Source organism: Ylistrum balloti, unplaced genomic scaffold (assembly GCF_031769215.1).
Source record: "Ylistrum balloti isolate Yb309-2 unplaced genomic scaffold, AGI_CSIRO_Ybal_v1 Utg370448, whole genome shotgun sequence".
Classification (NCBI taxonomy): domain Eukaryota; kingdom Metazoa; phylum Mollusca; class Bivalvia; order Pectinida; family Pectinidae; genus Ylistrum; species Ylistrum balloti.
In genome coordinates, this window is record NW_026782298.1 from 1,809,902 (window position 1) to 1,834,659 (window position 24,758).

Below are 24,758 nucleotides of genomic sequence, written 5' to 3' on the forward strand. Positions count from 1 at the left end.
TTTTGTCAGTCATTTGTTTAAAAACCTCATATTCAACATTTGAATTCAAGATATTTTAATTGCAGATATTTAATATATAACATTTTAATTAGTTACAATAAAAGATTTTAATCCCAATATTCAGAAGCACAAATGTTGTTTAAAATTGAAATAATTTTTTGCATTTAGAAAACTTAAGAAAACCTGCTAGAAAAAACAAAACAATATTATGCTCAAAACAAACACATGTGAATGATTGTTTACAAAACATCATTTTAGATAAGATAATGAAAAGTAAATAATGATGAATGAAATTACTTTTTTCTTGTTTCGTCTTGTAAATTAACAGTGAAACCCTAATAAGCTAATTAACATACACTTTTCTCATAGATCTCATTTTTCTGTGTACACATTCAGACAATCTCTTCATGATCATTAAATAAAATGTTGCTTTCATTTAAAATTGCTCCCTGAAGTAAATTCAGAAATGTGTAAACACCTAAAAACAAGTCTTATGTTACAAATATGCCAAAATTAAAAACTTAAATTCCACTATAAGAAAGGTGTAGATGATATAACAGAAAAATCACTCAAGTCTACAAATATATACATGTATCACTGAGAACAGTCCTATTGATAAACTGACTCTGGTACAGAAATATTTTGATACATGGTCAGATGTTTATTGAATACAACTAGTAAAATTATGGACGCTGAAAGAAGACATGCTACAGGTTTCTTGGTCAGGTGTATGATGTTTGTAATACACAAACCACACCCTACAAATCAATACAGAACTTATTGCCAAATGGAATATTTTTGTTCATGAATATTAAATTAATTCTGAAATACAAATTAATTAAAAATGTTAGGATTTAATGCTTAGTAAAGACAAATTGTTATTCTCTAAAATGTTTTGAACAGAAGCACTAATTTACATTAAACAATTACTTTACTGTTTGACTTAAGTAAATAACTGACTCAGTTACAGTCAATAAAACATCAGAAAACACAATGTAGACTAAGAATGTGATTCAGAATCATATCATTCCAGCTATTCATAAAGTGAATTTCATTTTTAAACCTAAGAAAAAAGAAAGTAAAAAATATTCTGTGAATTAAATTTGATCTTTAACAGGAGTCAAACGTACTAAATCTTTCAAAACCCTTTAACACTTTCTTATAAGTTGAGTTCACGATTCTGGAAGAAATTTTATATCGAAATTTGAAAATAGATTTCTGAAGTAGGATTCAGTAAAAGGAAAGGTGGTACAGTATATGAAGAACTAGCTGATAATTCTGATCTGCGAGAACTGGTAAGAATTTCCGATAAATAAATAAGTTTGTGTGTTTGTGCTCCATCTCAGCCAGAAGACTGAAAGGAATGAGATATACATCATGATATATACAATGCTTAAAGACAGTGCATTTTCTGATATTTCTTAGATGACAGACAGAGGTACAGATAAGGGAAGATAACCATGAATAAGCGCACAAACTCTTCATTACAGTAATAGATTTACTTCTTATGTAGAACTAAAATAGATTATCAACATAAATATAAAATATCTTATATTATGTCAGTGACTTAGAAATAACATTACTTATCAATTTAGAAATAAGTCTGTGCATAGATTATCTCCCCTTGTAATGGAACATATGTCTTTTTTCTTTTTATCTCGTCACCTCTGGGGGAGTGACAAAATCTCCCATGATGCCTTGCATCGTTGTATCAATGTTAAGTATGCTGTTCTCATCTATAGATTCTCTAAGCCACTGTACTGGACGAAACTTCTGAACATTGTCAGTTTTAATTAAATTATCAGAGTTATCTCCCCTTGTTTTTAGATCAGTCATTTGTCTTGTATGTGATTTCAAACTTGTAACTCTATTTACTATTGGATGAACGTCTGTTTTCTTGAAGTGAACTGGATCACTCTCCAGTTTGCTTGGTTCTGGGATAGTGACAAGTTTCTCTGTGACAGGTAAATCTGAACTCTCTGACAACCTAGCTTTCAATGGTTCTCTGCTGGAGAGTCGGCTATCATCACCAAGATCTGTGGAATCATTTTTTTTTAAAGGCAGACCAGTGACCTTTAACTTCTCAAGATCATACAATGAATAGTCAAACTGCTGTGTCATGACCTCTGAAACTTTGACCTTTGACCTTATGACCTTTCTTTGACTTTTAACATCTGGATCATATCTTTCAACTTTCAATCCAATTCTAAGTGCATCATTCCCAATATCTTCAGACGGATTATTTTTAATTTCATTGACAAGAAATGATACTGAGCCTTTGTGCTGAGAGCCATCATCTGACTCCTGACCTTTGACCTCCACTACATCTCCATGGCCCCTATTTGAATTTTTTTCATCATCAATTTCACCAACAAGCTCATCTTTTGGGTAAGAAATATCAACCTTCTTGATAAATTTCGAGTCATTGACCTCTGACCTTGATGTTGCTGATGAACCTTTACTCTCGACCTTTGTGCTAACATCAGAGACTGGTAAAGACACCTTTAGGCCTGACTGACTGATTTTCTCTTCACAGTCTCCACTCTTAGTGTGGTTCACATTTTCAAAATCTACATCATTCTGGTAGAATATACATGCATCATTGATAGCCTGACCTGGTTGGTTGGGGCTCGATGATTCAAATACATCCTTAGACTGGTTTTCATTGGTCCCCTGTGATTGATCAAAATCATCAACAACCTCTGGTGATTGGTCAAAATCATCAACAACCCCTCGTGATTGGTCAAAATCATCTACAACCCCTTGTGATTGGTCAAAATCATCAACAACCTCTGGTGATTGGTCAAAATTATCAACAACCCCTCGTGATTGGTCAAAATCATCAACAACCCCTTGTAATTGTTTAAAATCATCGACAATTTGAATATTTCTTAAATCCTCTACTGTGTGCGAATCCCCTTGCTTTGGCACAACAGCTGTCAGAGTTTCTGGGATTCGTATGTTTTCCAAATCAATGTCATTTCCTTCACTGTCAGACTGATTATTTTCAATAGTTTTAAACATTTCTAAATTTTCTGTTTTGTCAGAATCTTCCAACGGAACAGTTCCAATAGTTGAAAAACAGTCAGAATTGTCTTCATTTTCAAAAATTTCAGAATCATCAGAATTTTTTCCATTTTCAGACTGAGTCGAAACATTGATGTTAGATTGATTAGAATGTTCAGAATTTTCGACAGTTTCAGGTGGAAGAGAAACTACAGCGAAACCAGAAGCCAGTATGCTGCCCTCAGTTCCATCGCTGATCTGAAAACAACATCAATCACAAACAATAGGTCAACCATTTAGAAACATAAATCTTATCAGAATTCCTCAAAACTGACTTTAGCATGGGCAACATCATGTATCGGCTGATCAGGTCATTATATATTTATTTTTGTTGAAATGTTTATTGTTGAATTAGTTGAAAACTCATAACAATTGATGTAAACACAGTCCTAAACCTCCTGAAGTATCTCTAGGTGTAACTTTTTCAACTTTCCTAAAATCTGCAGGTTTATATTTATACATATATTTTTCAGGCCTCAGCAAAATCTATTTATAGATTTCTTTTACACAACCAGAAACAAAAGGATGCATTTTGGCTCTTAATTTCAACAGACTTGATAAATTCATTAATAACAAAGAAATTATTCTGATAAGGTTGTGCATAAATTATACAGTAAAAATTGCAGAATTTTGGAATTTTAGCCCTTGTTAACTAGTCATGTCTGCATGCCCCTGACAATAGCCTGTCATTATGTTTAGTATATAATCTCCTACAGATGGTAATGTAGAACTACATATAAGTCTAGTTCTGATGTGTTACACACATTATATGATACCATAACAGGTAAAAGTGGAGAATTCTGGATTAATTTCACTTATCTACAATAAACTATATGTAAACATTATTTGAATTTTTAAGAGCCTTATTTTTTCTGATTTTTTAAAATAAATTTTTATCTCACAAAATTAGATATAGTTATATTAGAATAATGATGTATAAACAGTGTCACCTACACCATCAAGGTCCAGGGTGACAACAGTCTGACAATATACACCCATAACATGATTCAGAGTGAGTGATCATGAATGTAGGAAGTCAATTATGATTAATTTTGACAAACATTGATGATAACGATCATAAATACTTAATTAACCTTACAAATAATTACCATTATGACCTGATCACACCTGTAAACCTACTGGAACCATACCTGTCAACTTTCCTGATTCAGTCTGGAGTTCCCCAATGTTCATTGAACAGTATAAGGGTATTAATTACCCGGTGATTATCAGTTAATTAATACCTTAACAGTCGTCCACACCGATACATCCCAAACCTGACATATTGTTGACAGTGTTATGTCCAGTCTATGATTTCAGTACTGAGTGAGGCTATGAAAACATGAATGTTTTTAGTAAGTCTATTTTGATTTTAGCTGGGCTGTAGGGCCCTTGTGGTCAGTTCTATTGTTATCACCAGTGGATTAGGGCGTCTGTCCAGTCTGATGAATGGGTCAACACAATGACCTGTTGGTTAACATTGAATAAGTGAATACAGTTAATCATTATATATTGCCGTCCTTATAGAATTAAAAGGTAGGCCAAGTATTAAAAAATATCAGGTGTATATCATATAATGAATACATATCTGTTGTTAGGTAGAACTATTTAAAGTAAAAGGCCAAGCAAAAAAATGTTTTAGATATATATTAATCTAAAAACAAACAATTCTTGAAACAATAAATGAACAGTTGATAGTTAATATATACATACATGTATATATATGTATACAGACCCTTTTTTATTAAAAATATTGATAACCTTGCATCAATTGACTTCAAAAAATGTTGTAAAATATATGATTATCAGTTATATAACTCCATACTAATGCTTGTATCTTACATCAGATTAAAATAATCACCAGAAACAAACATTTGTTTACTTGGCCTGGTTTGTGATAATTGGTTACAGTAGTGGTGGTCTGTTAATCCTTTCCCCATTGACCATCATAAATAAATTACTAATATCCTACCTTTGCTTTTGGGGGCAAAAGTCGTACCATCTGATCGCAGAAAAACATGATGTGTGACAAATATCTACAGTTAACTATACATAACCTACTGTCACCTTAAAATCTCTACCAGTCCCCATCACATCTTAGGTATGAAATAAAATATTGTCCATACAGCTAGATTTTCTAAAAAAAAGTCTGCGCCTGCAATAAAATCTTTATTTTCACGAAATTGTGAGAATGAGTCTGTGTGTATAACAATAAAAAAAAACATACTGTGAATTAGGTATCACCATAGTAACACAGAGGGTATTAGGTCATCACCATAGTAACACAGAGGGTATTAGGTCATCACCATAGTAACACAGAGGGTATTAGGTCATCACCATAGTAACACAGAGGGTATTGGGTCATCACCATAGTAACACAGAGGGTATTAGGAACATGTAAAACAATTTCTTTATCTCAGTGATTAACACTGGCTATGTTTGACAATGGAAATGGAAAACTGACTGATTAGTTGGGGTCAAATTAAAAAAAAATCAGGGAGGAATGAAGGTCAAGGTTGCAACAAAAGTCAAGGTCACCTGATACATTGGACTTGTTCCATTATCATACAAAATGAGTTGGAAAATCGGACTGGTTCCGTGGTCGCAAACTTTGATACCATGATACAGGTATCCCTCTTCATTTCCTGGATATTCAAAATACTCTGGTGACCCGAATGTCAGGCCCATATCCGTCTTCTTTGTCCGTGACAACTGGGACCTCGACAACATCTTTGTCACTGACTTTGGCCTCGGCGTTATAGGACTGCTTTTCCTCGTAGTTCCTCCAGTTGCCATGGTAGCAAAGGTCATGAGTGGACCTTGCAAAGTCATGTTTGAATCTGCACGAGGTCTGTCATGATATTTGGACATATTGTCTAAAGATGCAGAAGACATTTTAAGACTCCTCTGCCGACTTCCTGTCAAACGCCGAGATTGTGAGGAGAGAAGAAAGGACTCGAGAGGAGGGAGTTGTTTCAAACTGCCAGAAGATGTCTCTGTGATTGAAGGCTGATAAAGGTACGAAACAGGGCATTACAAACAAAACAATCCTTACATAAGTAGACCTTTGTTTTTAATTAAAAGTAATAACCATCAACCAGATATTTTTACAGAAATGGGAAATAAATGAATTCCAGAAATATTTCGAGTTAAAAATTGAATTGACAAATTAAAATATTTTAAAAAATTTGTTTGAAATGTCAGTAAGTAAAAGAAATCACAAGCTGTGAATTTAAATCTAAAAATGTTAAAAAAGTGAACCAAACAAGAAACAGGTGATGGTTATAAAGAAGATGCTGTATTACGGTCAGCAGATCAGTGAAGAAAACGGGAAAAGTGGAATGGTTTTTATTAATGTCTTCTAGAAAGTGAAGACACATCATTATGTGGATGTGAGAAGTTTTGTTATATCAAAAGTCATCATGTCGTACCAGATACTGGGAATAGCCGTGGAGTATTACAGGGATGACACATCATTCATTTTGTTCAATTAGGTGCATAAAATTCATCCAATCACAAACCTCTGTGAGGACAGAGCCCTGAGTCATTGGTCGAAGCAGTTCACCCCCTGGGGTATCGTCAATTAGAAATTCTTCTTCCCCATGGCTCATGTTTGACATTGCACGGGAGTTGATCTCGGCAAAAGCATCAAACACACTTTCAGGCAAAACACCGAGTTGGATTGACTCCTCCGTCAACTGACTTGCAAGGGAGATAAGCGTAATTGTTCGTTCCAACTGAAGGTCAGATAACTCTTGATCTTTCTCGTTAAGTGTTTTGAGAGCAGATCGCACCGATTCAAGAGTACGATGTTGCACGCTGGACATATTTTCTTCCTCCATCATACTTTTCATGTTATTTAGAGCCGATGACTGGCATTTAGGAAGATTATCCTCAACGATAAAGGCATCCATTATATCATGGCCGCTGACTGTGCTTCCCTGTCGTGACTGATAGCGGGGTGTGACATGTAGTATCCACTCTTTACAAGACCCTGACCCTGCAGACCGACTCCGACTTTTCCTTGTACATGCAGATCCCACCTCCGATAATTCCTCAATTGGAGTTGTTCCTGTCATTCCACGGGTGACGTACTGAGAAACAACACTCCCTCGCGATCTAGATAGAGGAGGTGAGCGTGGGGCGGACATACTGGACCGGGTCTAATAGCCACAGGGAAAAACAGCCATTACAGATCAATATGTTATTGATATGTTACAAATAATCCCATCATTACATTTAGAGATATATGACACAAGGTAATAAATGTCTATTGCTTCAAAGGACTCTTATTAGATGGTTTTTATCTAAAAATAGAACCTTAGTCATCACCACAAAAGAATTCAGTACAAGGGAAGTAACTCTAACAAACCCAAACCCATGACAGGATAAGTCCACCAGACCCTTGGGTAGAAACTATTTCTATATCTAGGGATGGTAATAAATGTTAAGTTAGGGAATCCTCTGTCTAAAACAGGAGACAAAATACATTAACGAGCTTTGATCCTGTCAATGTCTTTAACAATACACCATTTTTACTGACTGGCAACCATATCAAATCCTTTAGTTCTTTATCAATGCCCACTTGGGGCATTAAAAAGTGAGAATTCTATTGTACCTTCATAAGGAGGAAATAAAAAAATTTTGGGAGATTTTTCAGAGAAGAAAAACATTTGCTAAAAATTGATGTCTCTGTAATTCTCTAGTGTCCTAACACCATCCTACATGATGGGAGGACTTAACATATCAAACAAAACCAAATAACAAAATATAAAAAAAATGTCTCAAATTCAGCAAAAATTAATAAAATCCACAGCCACACAGTCAGAAAACACACAGATAAGAAACCAAACTCCTACAAGACACTCCATCAAATTAGTTTAATGATCAAATCCAGAAAATGTCAGATACAACCATTTGTTCTGTTAACCCTTTAAATCTTTATACATTTTTGTAATTTTTTTTTTCAAACTACGGGACCAGTGAACTCTTCATGGTAAGACTAAATGATATTTGGTTTCTGTTGTATTAAGACAATAGATATTAAAAATCATAGCAATCTTTAATAAATATATATGATAGATATCACCAAGGAGTTTATACAGCAAATGTTCAGGCAAATGGGTTCTGTTATATTGAAAGGGCCAAACCAATCATGTAGTGTTTTGCCGAGAGTAATCAGCCAAATAGGTTGTGTTTCACTGAGAGTGCTCAGCCAATCAGATTGTGTTTTACTGAGAGTGCTCAGCCAATCAGATTGTGTTTCACTGAAAGTACTCAGCCAATCAGATTGTGTTTCACTGAGAGTGCTCAGCCAATCAGATTGTGTTTAACTGAGATTGCTCGGCCAATTAGAGTTTGTTATTCTGTCTCTGACTACCTGGGCTTAAATATCTAATTATCTACACGTATAAGTAACAGTTACCAAGTAAATCTACATTTTGGTGGAGGGGGGAGGTAACATGTGACTAATAAAAGCATTTAAATAAAAGTATGGAAGCCAATAAGATCTCAAGCTTCACATCAACACTCTATAAATCTCTGTCAACCTACCGTTTTGTCGCACTGGGTGAGAAAAACAAAATCAATGTAATTTAGAGGTATCAAAATTGTGTCACGATACTCTTGAGAAAATAACAAAATAATTTGAAATTAAAATTAGAATATGAATTTACTTCACACCAAGCATTTTAAAATTTTAGACAAAAGCGTTTGGTTGTTGTTTGATATCTGTTATAGATACATAACTGGGAAGTAGAAAGAGACTGAGAACCAAAGAACTAAAGTTCAAACTTTCTTGAATTCAAATTTGGTCATTATCTGTTAATTTTAGGTATAACAGTTTCCTAATTGGATACCTGATCCCAGATTTAATTTCCCATCATTCATAGGAGCAAAGAGCTCAAAACAATGGTAACACCTGTATATTTTATTTTATAACACAAACCTTACGACAAACTACAAATGTTGAAGACATACATATTTCATTAAAAGCAATCACATGATGGCCACAAGTTGCCACAAGTTGCCACAATTTGCCACAATTAAGATGCAAGTTGCTAATTCCGACAACAGTATGGGAATATTTACATCAGAAGTGAGTGACAAATCACCTACCTTGTCTCTCGTCTCCGACTCAGGTTCTACCGCTGGAGGAGCTGAAAGCGCTCCAGACGACTTCCTGGCATTCATCACCTGGACCTGAAATGGACAGCATCAACTTGAAAACTGGTAGAGACCAAGGACAAGGAACGTTACAGTCCTGTTACAGTTCAGAATGGATGAACAGACAATATCTTAATAACCAAATTCTCGTCCAGACTTAAATGCAGCCATCTATTTTTAAAGTTAAGATTAAACACAATAATGTACATGCGTGAACCAAAATTATACTTTCATTGTAAGAATACTAACCAGTACTGTCTATATCAGTGGATTATCATTACCAGGTGATGTATAATGGTTAAAGGCAGTTATTTCACTCACATCGAGTCTACACTGAGGTTGTATGAATTTATCTATTCTTGATATCAGAACAAACAACTTATTTTTCTTCAATAAAAAACAGCTACATAAGTTTTTCATTTACTAATATTTAAAGAGTTGTGAAGTAACAAGTATTCTAAGAAACACAAACAACATTTAAAAACCACATACATTGTACAGTTAACCGACACATTGATATCACATGACAGGGGTCAAATGACATTGTAAATATATGCAAATAATCACATGACACAAAAACGTATGGTCACATGATTCCAAAAATCACATTGACAATCTACAAACACTAACATTACAACAGCAAAGTTTTTCATCAAAAATCAAAACGCATGCAAGAGTTAAGGAAACAATGACACTGAAATAGAGAGTTTTAGCACAGGTGGACATTTTGTAAATAATTGACAGGTGGACATTTTGTAAATAATTCACAGGTGGACATTTTGTAAATAATTGACAGGTGGACATTTTGTAAATAATTGACAGGTGGACATTTTGTAAATAATTCACAGGTGGACATTTTGTAAATAATTCACAGGTGGACATTTTGTAAATAATTGACAGGTGGACATTTTGTAAATAATTGACAGGTGGACATTTTGTAAATAATTGACAGGTGGACATTTTGTAAATAATTGACAGGTGGACATTTTGTAAATAATTGACAGGTGGACATTTTGTAAATAATTCACAGGTGGACATTTTGTAAATAATTCACAGGTGGACATTTTGTTAATAATTCCAGATTCTCCTGGTCGTCAATAACAACATCATGTTTTTATATACCGTTAAACAGAATAATATTTCATTCCATCTCTTCATAATATACAGATCTATGAAGGACCTCTTGGTTTTTTTCTGAACAACCTTTTCGAGTATGTGTTGAAACTTTTGTCCTTACAACAGTGAATGTACTGTATAATATTGAGAGCTGTATAAAATGGCTTTAGTCCATACTGACAGCTAACTCTATCACCTTATCTGAACACGATCTAAAATTCGTTGGAGGTCACACATAATTTCAAGATAATTTACAGCAAAAATGATCACATAAAAATATCCACTTGTACAAGAAAAAAAAAATTAAGTTGAAGACTCATAGAGATAACTATTTCTGTGGGACTTATTGAGATAGCTATTTCTGTGGGACTTCTTGAGATAGCTATTTCAGTGGGACTCACTGAGATAACTATTTCTGTGGAAAACTTATTGAGAGAACTATTTCTGTGGGACTCATTGAGATATCTATTTCTGTGGGAGACTTATTGAGATAACTATTTCTGTGGGACTCACTGAGATAAGTATTTCTGTGGGACTCACTGAGATAACTATTTCTGTGGGACTCACTGAGATAACTATTTCTGTGGGAGACTTATTGAGAGAACTATTTCTGTGGGACTCACTGAGATAACTATTTCTGTGGGACTCACTGAGATAACTATTTGTGGAGGACTTATTGAGACAACTATTTCTGTGGGACTCACTGAGATAAGTATTTCTGTGGGACTCACTGAGATAACTATTTCTGTGGAAAACTTATTGAGAGAACTATTTCTGTGGGACTCATTGAGATATCTATTTCTGTGGGAGACTTATTGAGATAACTATTTCTGTGGGACTCACTGAGATAAGTATTTCTGTGGGACTCACTGAGATAACTATTTCTGTGGGACTCACTGAGATAACTATTTCTGTGGGACTCACTGAGATAACTATTTGTGGAGGACTTATTGAGACAACTATTTCTGTGGGACTCACTGAGATAAGTATTTCTGTGGGACTCACTGAGATAACTATTTCTGTGGGACTCATTGAGATAACTATTTCTGTGGGACTCACTGAGATAACTATTTCTGTGGGAGATTTATTGATATTACTGTCTGTGGAAGACTTATTGAGACAACTATTTCTGTGGGACTCATTGAGATAAGTATTTCTGTGGGACTCACTGAGATAACTATTTCTGTGGGACTCACTGAGATAACTATTTCTGTGGGACTCACTGAGATAACTATTTCTGTGGGACTCACTGAGATAACTATTTCTGTGGGAGACTTATTGAGAGAACTATTTCTGTGGGACTCATTGAGATAACTATTTCTGTGGGAGATTTATTGATATTACTGTCTGTGGAGGACTTATTGAGACAACTATTTCTGTGGGACTCACTGAGATAACTATTTGTGGAGGACTTATTGAGATAACTATTTCTGTGGGACTCATTGAGATAACTATTTCTGTGGGAGATTTATTGATATTACTGTCTGTGGAGGACTTATTGAGACAACTATTTCTGTGGGACTCACTGAGATAAGTATTTCTGTGGGACTCACTGAGATAACTATTTCTGTGGGACTCACTGAGATAACTATTTCTGTGGGACTCACTGAGATAACTATTTCTGTGGGAGACTTATTGAGAGAACTATTTCTGTGGGACTCATTGAGATAACTATTTCTGTGGGAGATTTATTGATATTACTGTCTGTGGAAGACTTATTGAGACAACTATTTCTGTGGGACTCACTGAGATAAGTATTTCTGTGGGACTCACTGAGATAACTATTTCTGTGGGACTCACTGAGATAACTATTTCTGTGGGACTCACTGAGATAACTATTTCTGTGGGAGACTTATTGAGAGAACTATTTCTGTGGGACTTACTGAGATAAGTATTTCTGTGGGACTCACTGAGATAACTATTTCTGTGGGACTCACTGAGATAACTATTTCTGTGGGACTCACTGAGATAACTATTTCTGTGGGACTCACTGAGATAACTATTTCTGTGGGAGACTTATTGAGAGAACTATTTCTGTGGGACTCACTGAGATAACTATTTCTGTGGGAGACCTATTGATATTACTGTTTGTGGCAGACTTATGGAGATAACTGTTTGTGGGGGACTTATTGAGATAACTGTTTGTGGGGGACTTATTGAGATAACAGTTTTCAGGGACTTACTGCGATAAATATTGAGGTGGGACTTCTTGAGATAACTATTTCTAGGGGACTCATAGAGATTTCTAGGGGACACACTGAAATTGTTAAAATAGATTTTCTTGAATATTAACAAAACTATACAAAACAATTAAGAAAGTTCACAACAGAAAATTGCATCAAAGGTCAAGGTCAGACAAGTATAAAGTGAAAAAAGATCAGGGTGACAACATCAGAAGGTCGTTTTGTGACAACATCAAGGTCAAGGTGACAACATCTGTGATAACAAATATGTTTAAACCTGGGAGCTAGATCTTGGTGGAGAAGATGGGTCTGGCTGTGTTCCAGATCGAGACGAAGGTTCCAGTGAGTTGCTGACTGACATACGTTGCTGGGATGCTGTTCTCCTGGAATCAGATTTCTCCTGTGTGACCACCTGTACATCAAAGATAGGCTCATACTCTGTCTCCTCACTGTACAATTCAACATCACCGTGGCTACGCTCAGTGAGAACAGAATCTTCAGCAGCATGGCCAATTTCCTCTACAGTCAGGTGTTTGGAGAGTTGTGTGCTCCGCAGTGATAAAACATCACTATTACTTTTCCTGGATTCCAGTTTCCCATCTTCAACAACTGATTCTGTTTCTTCTTCCAGGTCTGAGTCACTTGTTCTCAGAGAATTGTGTACTTCTTCATGCTCGCTTTTCCTGGGAGTGCCTCCAGATTGTTCACTCTTTCGAGACACCACTCCAGATTCGTTACTTTTTCTGGAGGCAGCTCTAGACTGAGTGCTTTTTCTTGAGGTTGTTCCAGATTCAGAAATCTTACTTTTTTGCGATTCATTTCTCTCCAAACTCTTCTGGGATTCATTTCTCTCTATACTTTTCAATGAGCTTCTTCTTTTCATATTACTTCGAGTTTGGCTACGACTTTGACGGGACCCCCTGCGGGACCTGTTGTGGGACCCAGATTGCGACACTAACTCCTCCTCCAATTCTTCTGTCTCTTCTGCCTGCGATGGTGACCTTTGACTTTCCTCCTGTGTAGCAGACATTTTGGACTTTGACCTCTGTTTTTCTTGTGTAACCTTGGATGTTGACCTTTCACTTTCTTCTTGTGATGGAATCTTAGATGACCTTGACTCCTGACCGTCTTGATCAGACTCGACGTGAATATCTCCATCGGGAGTGACCTCCCTTGAATTAAGCACTTCCTGAGTTTCCTCTCTTGTTGTGTGGCGAGACAGAGTTTTCCTTGATCGCTTGGAGGCAACAGATCTTCGCTCCTGAGAACTGTTTTTAGACAAAACAGTGCCTTGTTTGTCTTCATCAGTAACTAACTTAGAATCTGTCTCATCATTCTCCTCATCTTCATCAGCTTCGTCAGGTTCCTCTAATTTTGACATCTCAGAGGCAATGTGTTCACTTTTCGTGCGGAAACTTGTTTTTGAGGCACTTGACCTTACAACTGTTTCTTCATCGTCCTCGTCGTCATTGTCTAATGATTTTTTCTCTGATGCTAATAACCATGGCGCCACATCAGAATTGATTGACGAGGATCGTCGGGATATAGCCTTGCTGTCTGATCTTTGTCGTTCATACTTTAAAACAAAATCACGGTTAGTTATAATATGTTAATATGGTATATTTTGTATAAATAAAAGAGTAAAAAGACTTTCTTAATGCCTGACATGATGTTTCAATACCCTTCCTACCTCTTCTACATCAACTGGATGGATCCTATCTCACACAGACAATAGTACTACTAAACGCTGAAATAAAATTATTTTAACAACTTTTTTGAAAAATATTTTACGGACTTCAAAGTTTTTCCTGGTACTGGTATTGTATTTCTCTGACTGTTTAAAACTGAAATAAAATAGGTTTATGACTTATGTGTAAGCTTCAAGCTATTTAACCTCTAAGGTCAAATATTGTGACCTTTCATTACCTTTGCATCATCTGTTTGTTGCATGAGATTGGTAAGTTCATGTTCTGACTCTTCACTCTGTACAAAGGTTGGAGGCGGTGCTCCTGTCTCTGCTCCAGGTTGTATGGGGGTCAAGGTCTTAGGTGAGCTAGAAGTCACGACCTCTGACTCATCATCATCATTTTGAGTAGGAATACTGACCATGACTGGTTTAGACACACCCTTCACAACTTCCTGTCTCTTCACTTCTTCTTCCTCCTCCTGAAAACAAAGTTCCGAATTTTTACCATCATTACTCATCTCACACAATCATTCTCCAAAGAATATAGTGTTGTAACTAACTTTGTGAGACAAATACACTGAGATACTGAAGCTTGTGAGGATGGACAGATGGATGAACAAACTACAAAGTTTAAGGGGATGGACAGATGGACAAACTACAAAGCTTAAGAGTATGGGCAGATGGTTGAACAAACTACAAAGTTTAAGGGGATGGACAGATGGACAAACTACAAAGTTTAAGGGAATGGACAGATGGACAAATTACAAAGCTTAATTGTGACGATGGACAGATTGACAGATAGACAGATGGACAGATGGACACTGATGGACTGATGGACAGATGGACAGATGGACTGATGGACATCTCTGTCAAACAAGTTTGTGTGGAAGAATTTTTACCAAGAAAGGACTTTTGAGGGGATGGACAGATGAACAACAGAAAAAAAAAATTGAAGGAAAACATATAAATTAAATTAATAAAATTGAATGATAGAGCAATGAGTAGACAGACAAAGTTACACAATGATTAACGTACCTGTCTAAAACTACTCCCAACAACAAGGAAATCCGGTGATTCCTCCATAATTCTCTCACGTTGTTATCAACACGTTTAAACACTAAATTTAACTAAAAATTTTCAGGCACTTCCTCACAACCTCAACACTGAAAAATCACTTTTCCAACTCAGAGCAGTAAACATCTTTAAGTTCTTTGTCTGTACTAATTCTAAATCTTCAGATTTAAAACTTAGTCTAATAAAACATCTAATCAATTGACCTGAAAATGAGGAATTCATTTCTACAAGAAAACTTAACATGTTCCTGTGATTTCAATGTGTGAGTATCCATAGCTCCTGTCCTCACAAGAATTACAGTTAATGTTTTAAGTTTTTCGTACCTGTCTGTCGTCATTGAATTGTTTACTAAATCTTATCTACATTTACCTGAACAGACAGGTCACGCCTCATTGGTGTCTGTATTTCAACACATTGTAACAAATGATTTAAATTTACCAAACCGTAACAGTGTGAAGTAGGTGTTTTATTGAATGTGACGCACTTATCTCCCTTGATCAGTAATACACCTGTATATAATGGAACTGCTTTAAAATCTGTCAACTTCATAAATCTGAACTCTGAACAGTGCATACAGGAGATACAGACATATCACTGTATACAGGAGATACAGACATCACTGTATACAGGAGATACAGACATATCACTGTATACAGGACATATCACAGGACATATCACTGTATACAGGAAATACAGACATCACTGTATACAGGAGATACAGACATCACTGTATACAGGAGATACAGACATATCACTGTATACAGGAGATACAGACATATCACTGTATACAGGAGATACAGACATCACTGTATACAGGAGATACAGACATATCACTCACTGGAGATATAGACATATCACTGTATACAGGAAATACAGACATCACTGTATACAGGAGATACAGACATCTCACTGTATACAGGAAATACAGACATCACTGTATACAGGAGATACAGACATCACTGTATACAGGAGATACAGACATATCACTGTATACAGGAGATACAGACATATCACTGTATACAGGAAATACAGACTTATCACTGTATACTGGAAATACAAACATCACTGTATACAGGAGATACAGACATCACTGTATACAGGAGATACAGACATATCACTGTATACAGGAGATACAGACATATCACTGTATACAGGAGATACAGACATCACTGTATACAGGAGATACAGACATATCACTCACTGTATACAGGAGATACAGACATATCACTATATACAGGAAATACAGACATCACTGTATACAGGAGATACAGACATCTCACTGTATACAGGAAATACAGACATCACTGTATACAGGAGATACAGACATCACTGTATACAGGAGATACAGACATATCAGTGTATACAGAAGATACAGACATCACTGTATACAGGAGATACAGACATATCACTGTATACAGGAGACACAGACATCACTGTATACAGGAGATACAGACATCACTGTATACAGGAGATACAGACATCACTGTATACAGGAGATACAGACATATCACTGTATACAGGAGACACAGACATCACTGTATACAGGAGATACAGACATCACTGTATACTGGAGATACAGACATATCACTGTATACAGGAGATACAGACATCACTGTATACAGGAGATACAGACATCACTGTATACAGGAGACACAGACATCACTGTATACAGGAGACACAGACATCACTGTATACAGGAGATACAGACATCACTGTATACAGGAGATACAGACATATCACTGTATACAGGAGATACAGACATCACTGTATACTGGAGATACAGACATCACTGTATACAGGAGATACAGACATATCACTGTATACAGGAGATACAGACATATCACTGTATACAGGAGATACAGACATATCACTGTATACAGGAGATACAGACATCACTGTATACAGACATATCACTGTATACAGGAGATACAGACATATCACTGTATACAGGAGATACAGACATATCACTGTATACAGGAGATACAGACATATCACTGTATACAGGAGATACAGACATATCACTGTATACAGGAGATACAGACATCACTGTATACAGGAGATACAGATATCACTGTATACAGGAGACATATCACTGTATACAGGAGATACAGACATATCACTGTATACAGGAGATACAGACATATCACTGTATACAGGAGATACAGACATATCACTGTATACAGGAGATACAGACATATCACTGTATACAGGAGATACAGACATATCACTGTATACAGGAGATACAGACATATCACTGTATACAGGAGATACAGACATCACTGTATACAGGAGTAACAGACATCACTGTATACAGACATATCACTGTATACAGGAGATACAGACATATCACTGTATACAGGAGATACAGACATATCACTGTATACAGGAGATACAGACATATCACTGTATACAGGAGATATAGACATATCACTGTATACAGGAAATACAGACACTGTATCACTGTATACAGGAGATACAGACATATCACTGTATACAGGAGATACAGACATATCACTGTATACAGGAGATACAGACATATCACTGTATACAGGAGATACAGACATATCATACAGACATATCACTGTATACAGGAGATACAGACATATCACTGTATACAGGAGATACAGACATATCACTGTATACAGGAGATACAGACATATCACTGTATACAGGAGATACAGACATCACTGTATACAGGAGATACAGACATATCACTGTATACAGGAGATACAGACATATCACTGTATACAGGAGATACAGACATATCACTGTATACACTGTATACAGGAGATACAGACATATCACTGTATACAGGAGATACAGACATATCACTGTATACAGGAGATACAGACATATCACTGTATACAGGAGATACAGACATATCACTGTATACAGGAGATACAGACATATCACTGTATACAGGAGATACAGACATATCACTGTATACAGGAGATACAGACATATCACTGTATACAGGAGATACAGACATATCACTGTATACAGGAGATACAGACATCACTGTATACAGGAGATACAGACATATCACTGTATACAGGAGATACAGACATATCACTGTATACAGGAGATACAGACATATCACTGTATACAGGAGATACAGACATATCACTGTATACAGGAGATCCTATTTATAATTATTTTACTCACCAATCTTTCCTGTTCGTTGATGAATTCTTCCAGCTGCGTCATGGCGACGTCTGCTTCCTTCTCAGCCTCAGTTTGAAGTTTCTGAGCCTGTTCTACTTGTTCTATAAGCACTTTTCTCTCCTGTAACATATATTTCAAACATTCACTTTTTTGGAATTGTTCTATATGTAGAATACCAAACTTTTATCTTTAATGGCTTAATACTTATTTTATCTTGTTATCAACACTTCCTCACCGTTTCCCACTTGCTCTTGTGTTCTTGGAACTGTGACTTCAAGGTCGTGACCTTTCTTTGGGTTTTGGCGACAGTTAGACCTAACTGTTCCTCTAGTTCAGACAGTTTCCTGATGGTCTGTGTATAAAATTTGTCAACAATTGTCAGATTATATAAACATATATTCCAGACAAATTATGACATATTTCAATTACTTTCTAGATTATCAGGTGACTTTAACATTCACATTCAATCAAATCATGTATTTGTAAATTCAGAACTAATATTTCTGATTCTTTTCAGTTCCTGTTTCACTGGTTAATACATTACTTAGAATGTCATGATGCTACTTAAGGAAAAAAATAATATTACTTGGAATAATGTGATATTATTTAGAATAACATTATATTTTTAAGAATAACATGATATTATATTTGGAATAACATTATATCATTTGGAATAATGCGATATTATTTAGAATAACATGATATTATATTTGGAATAACATTATATCATTTGGAATAACATTATATTATTTAGAATAACATTATATTTTTAAGAATAACATGATATTATATTTGGAATAACACGATATTATTTAGAATAACATTATATTTTTTGTAATCACACAATGTTATGATGTTACTTTCAATGTCACAGTCTGATTGGCTATTGTAAACAAATTTGATCCTCTTTACAACAAACACTTTGTATATACTCACCATTTTACGGTATTGTGCAAAACGACCAGGTATGGTTTCCACGGGAACAAGTGCCTGTCAATTACAGGGAAATATTTATAACACAAGAAAAACAAACACCAGGTAAGAGGTTTGTTTGAACAAAGGGGTTGAGACTTCTAAAAACTGACCAATGATTTACAATTTTCTGCTGTCATTTTGTGGGACATAATGAATTCATCTTTTATATATTTAGATATTGGGAGAGCTGAATTGAAATTTGATCAATTTAAGTATAAAATGTAAGAAAGTTATCAGAACTTTGTTTTAATGTCAGACTAACCCATGAATTTTCATCTGCAAGATCATAAGAATCCTCAAATTCAGCACCGTGGTCCGTTTCCTTAACAGTTTCCAGCGTTGATCTCGCCCTCTTACTTTGTCGAGTCTCTGCATGAGCAGACACGGGATCTCCACCCTCATCTTGTATAGAAGCATCAGCTGTTTCTGTGTGGACACAAAGATGTTTAATTATACACATGTTTTACACCTGTCTCATCCTATATACACAGACCATCACTATTGGTCAAATGATTTTACCTGTGTATGGAGACACTCAACAAGTGACCTTATATACAGGTAAACACAAAATGATTTTACCTGTGTATGGAGACACTCAACAAGTGACCTTATATACAGGTAAACACAAAATGATTTTACCTGTGTATGGAGACACTCAACAAGTGACCTTTATATACAGGTAAACACAAAATAATTTTACCTGTGTATGGAGACACTCAACAAGTGACCTTTATATACAGGTAAACACAAAATGATTTTACCTGTGTATGGAGACACTCAACAAGTGACCTTTATATACAGATAAACACAAAATGATTTTACCTGTGTATGGAGACACTCAACAAGTGACCTTTATACACAGATAAACACAAAATGATTTTACCTGTGTATGGAGACACTCAACAAGTGACCTTTATATACAGGTAAACACAAAATGATTTTACCTGTGTATGGAAACACTCAACAAGTGACCTTTATATGCAGGTAAACACAAAATGATTTTACCTGTGTATGGAGACACCCAACAAGTGACCTTTATATACAGGTAAACACAAAATGATTTTACCTGTGTATGAAGACACTCAACAAGTGACCTTTATTTACAGGTAAACACAAAATAATTTTACCTGTGTATGGATACACCTGACACCTGAACTTTATAAACAGGTAAAGAAAATTAACTGTGTATGGATAAACTCAACAAGTGACCTTTATATACAGGTAAACACAAAATGATTTTACCTGTGTATGGAGACACCCAACAAGTGACCTTTATATACAGGTAAACACAAAATGATTTTACCTGTGTATGAAGACACTCAACAAGTGACCTTTATATACCGGTAAACACAAAATGATTTTACCTGTGTATGGATAAACTCAACAAGTGACCTTTATATACAGGTAAACACAAAATAGTTTTACCTGTGGTTACACCTGACAACTGACCATTATATACAGGTAAACACAAACAAAATAATTTTACCTTTAAATTAAGGCAGTATCAAATGGTTTATAACCCTTCTATGAAGGTGAAAATCCGCATATTGAGGAATGTCATATTTCAGACAGCAATAGTTCTATTTATTAGGCACGATACATGTTTGTCCTTTTTCTATTGTAAATTCAGGAAGCTGTAGGATCGACTCTGCGTAGCGTAATTTGTGATTATTGATAAATGCCTACCATCAATTAAGGTTAAATTGACAACAAAAGAATGGGACCTGACACTGAACTTTCATGTTAAATCTTGGTCCAGAATGCGGTCAGTTTTGATGGATGACCCATCAAACTTGACCATTATGAGTGGATAATTTAAGTGGATATAACACAACATCCAAATTGTACAATTACAAATCAAACACTTATCTCCTTGATGAAATGTCAATGTTCACTAACCCAATAGAAAATTAATTATAACCCCCATTATAATGTTAACATTTCAATTACTGTATGTAGGCCGAACTCAATTAGACGATAAATAATTAAATGGATGGAGAGGTCTATTTAATGTAACAATACAAAGATGTTACTAGGTCTCACTACAGTAAATATCTCAGTAACCTAGTTAACTGTGAGGATGTTGTCAGGTCACTTTATACTCACTACAGTAAATATCTCAGTAACCTAGTTAACTGTGAGGATGTTGTCAGGTCACTTTATACTCACTACAGTGAATATCTCAGTTAACTGTGAGGATGTTGTCAGGTCACTTTATACTCACAACAGTAAATATCTCAGTAACCTAGTTAACTGTGAGGATGTTGTCAGGTCACTTTATACTCACAACAGTAAATATCTCAGTAACCTAGTTAATTGTGAGGATGTTATCAGGTCACTTTTTCCAATAAGAGATAGTTGTACTTTTTCAACAAAAACATTAAGAATACATTACTACAGCAACCATGTTACAATATTTTCTGGAAGAATGCTTGAAATATGTATTTTAAGCTCTTCATGACAAATAATAAAAGATATTGAAGTGTGAAAAATCTTCCACCCATCCAACATGGGGCCTGCTCCCCATCCGAGTGCCCCTCTCTAACCTTGCTACCAAGCACAAGTACCTTGTCGCTAGCCCCCAAGCCCCCTAAGACCCCTAGCAAGCTCACCATTTCTGTTTCACTTACCTTTCACTGGTTTCACAGGTGATTTTGACTAAAATGAAAAAAAAATCCACTTTATTTAAAGTGCCAGAACACAATCCATGCTGTGTTACCAAAAGTTCCTTACAGATTACAGATAAACGTTTATATCATCAATCAATTATTTACACTTTTCTGAAAGTAAATGGCGTTTACTGATGTCTATATCATCTGTCTATTCCCTAACACTCCACCAACTGTTTATTAGTAAGCCTCACTGCTGTAACATGTACATACCTCTGGTTTAGAGGGCTTTGTCGCTGTTTTAGCCGCCGGTGTGGTCCGTGTCACGGTTACCTTGGTAGGGGCTCCTTTACTAGATCTAGTGTCTTTCGTGCTTGGCCGACTTTCCTAAAACAAAAAAAATCATTCTGTGAACATTTGATAATTATTTATTTTTTTCTATTATGACAAGAAAACAGTTAGAATATCTGAAAAAATATCAAATGATATGAAGATCAATTTGTGTACGTATAATCTCACTCAGTCAGCACCTGTACCAATGTTTCCTTAAATGACAGCAAAATATCTCAAATCACCGATTCATATATACATGTACATATCATCATCATAATGTTTTGTATTTTACTCATAAATAAGACAGAAAAAAATGGGATAAATTTCTCTGTCTCTCAGATTTCCAAAAATCTGAATTATTATTGTGACAAACATTTAACTTTGTTATACAATATCTGAGTACCTGATAGTAAAAGTTATATAGTGTCTGAAGATATGATTTAAACTTTATAATTGAAAAGTGACTTTGCTATAATTTTGCTATAATTTTGCTATAGTTTTGCTGTAATTCTGAATAGAAAACGTAAACTAAAGGTAGTTATTCTGTAAGTTTAGATCAAATTGTCTGACGGCTAGTAATACCCAAAGACATTTGTTACACCTAGATCTGTTTACTATTGAATCCCTTTTCAACCCAAAAACAGTAATATAACTAGTTTCAAATGACATCAACAGTTTTATCTTACATGAATGGAACATTACCTTGCAAAACAAATTTTGAAAACTACATGTAAGGATAGGCATTGTTGAGCTTTAGTTATGCAACATAAAGTGATCTACACAACATATTAACACAAAGTGTAAACCCGTTATTGACTTTGGCGACTGTCTAACCTCAAATGAGTCAGGATCTGATAGAGCAAAGATAAATCAATTTTATTATTGAGTTTCTGGAAGAATGAAAACATGACTAGTTTTATCAAAGAAATTACTTTCTTAAGTAAAAATAAATCGATTCTAGAACTGCAATAAAGCCCGGAAATTCTGTCATTACTGAAAGCATTGTGATATTGATTACACAAGTAATAGATATACACCAACGTTTTTTCTCAGTATCAATCCTCGTAGGAGATAAAAATATTTTACAGAAATATTTCTCGTTAAAGCAAACTAATAAAAACACAAAATAGGGAGACGTTTTGTATGTTTTGTTCCGTGATGTATTGTCAGTAGACATGTGTGGAAGTTTTTTGTATCGGAGGAGCCCCTAAAAATATTAAAATATTAGATTTGTTGTCTGAAAATATTGTTGTTTTGTTTTTATTCCTGTGTTATATAAACTCTCAGTCTTTGTCATAAACATGCGCTTCACACATCGTAAATGTATTGAAAAGTTTGTAAAATTGAATTGTATTAAGCTTTTCAGAATCAAGGTTTTAAGGGTAATTAAAACCAGCTGTATTATACAGTTATCATAGCTGTACTGTACAGTTATTCCAGCTGTACAGTTATCACAGCTGTGTACAGTTATCACAGCTGTACTGTATAGTTATCATAGCTGTATTGTACAGTTATCACAGCTGTACTGTACAGTTATCACAGCTGTACTGTACAGTTATCACAGCTGTATTGTACAGTTATCACAGCTGTATTGCTCATCACAGCTGTACTGTACATATATCACAGCTGTATACAGTTATCACAGCTGTATTGTACAGTTATCACAGCTGCACTGTACATATATCACAGCTGTATACAGTTATCACAGCTGTATTGTACAGTTATCACAGCTGTACTGTACATATATCACAGCTGTATACAGTTATCACAGCTGTATTGTACAGTTATCACAGCTGTACTGTACATATATCACAGCTGTATACAGTTATCACAGCTGTATTGTACAGTTATCACAGCTGTACTGTACATATATCACAGCTGTATACAGTTATCACAGTTGTATTGTACAGTTATCACAGCTGTACTGTACATATATCACAGCTGTATTGTACAGTTATCACAGCTGCACTGTACATATATCACAGCTGTATACAGTTATCACAGCTGTATTGTACTGTTATCACAGCTGTACTGTACATATATCACTGCTGTATTGTACTGTTATCACAGCTGTATTGTACTGTTATCACAGCTGTACTGTACATATATCACAGCTGTATACAGTTATCACAGCTGTAATGTACAGTTATCACAGCTGTACTGTACATATATCACAGCTGTATACAGTTATCACAGCTGTATTGTACAGTTATCACAGCTGTACTGTACATATATCACAGCTGTATACAGTTATCACAGCTGTATTGTACAGTTATCACAGCTGTACTGTACATATATCACAGCTGTATACAGTTATCACAGCTGTATTGTACTGTTATCACAGCTGTACTGTACAGTTATCACAGCTGTATTGTACAGTTATCA

General features: G+C 35.3%; 1 protein-coding gene across 1 annotated transcript in view; it reads right to left on the reverse strand.

Annotated features, from left to right (window-relative positions):
- LOC132554861 (uncharacterized) overlaps window positions 1-24,758 on the reverse strand; it is a 112,493-nt gene that overhangs the window by 19,072 nt on the left and 68,663 nt on the right. The window contains exons 16-26 of the mRNA XM_060219183.1: window positions 22,314-22,427; window positions 22,062-22,089; window positions 19,694-19,857; window positions 19,393-19,446; window positions 18,692-18,808; window positions 18,457-18,576; window positions 14,457-14,696; window positions 9,184-9,267; window positions 6,588-7,229; window positions 5,605-6,075; window positions 1,666-3,264 (exon numbers count right to left, since the gene is read on the reverse strand). Coding sequence (XP_060075166.1) covers window positions 1,666-3,264; window positions 5,605-6,075; window positions 6,588-7,229; window positions 9,184-9,267; window positions 14,457-14,696; window positions 18,457-18,576; window positions 18,692-18,808; window positions 19,393-19,446; window positions 19,694-19,857; window positions 22,062-22,089; window positions 22,314-22,427 — 3,633 coding nt within the window. The remainder of the gene's footprint in view (window positions 1-1,665; window positions 3,265-5,604; window positions 6,076-6,587; window positions 7,230-9,183; window positions 9,268-14,456; window positions 14,697-18,456; window positions 18,577-18,691; window positions 18,809-19,392; window positions 19,447-19,693; window positions 19,858-22,061; window positions 22,090-22,313; window positions 22,428-24,758) is intronic.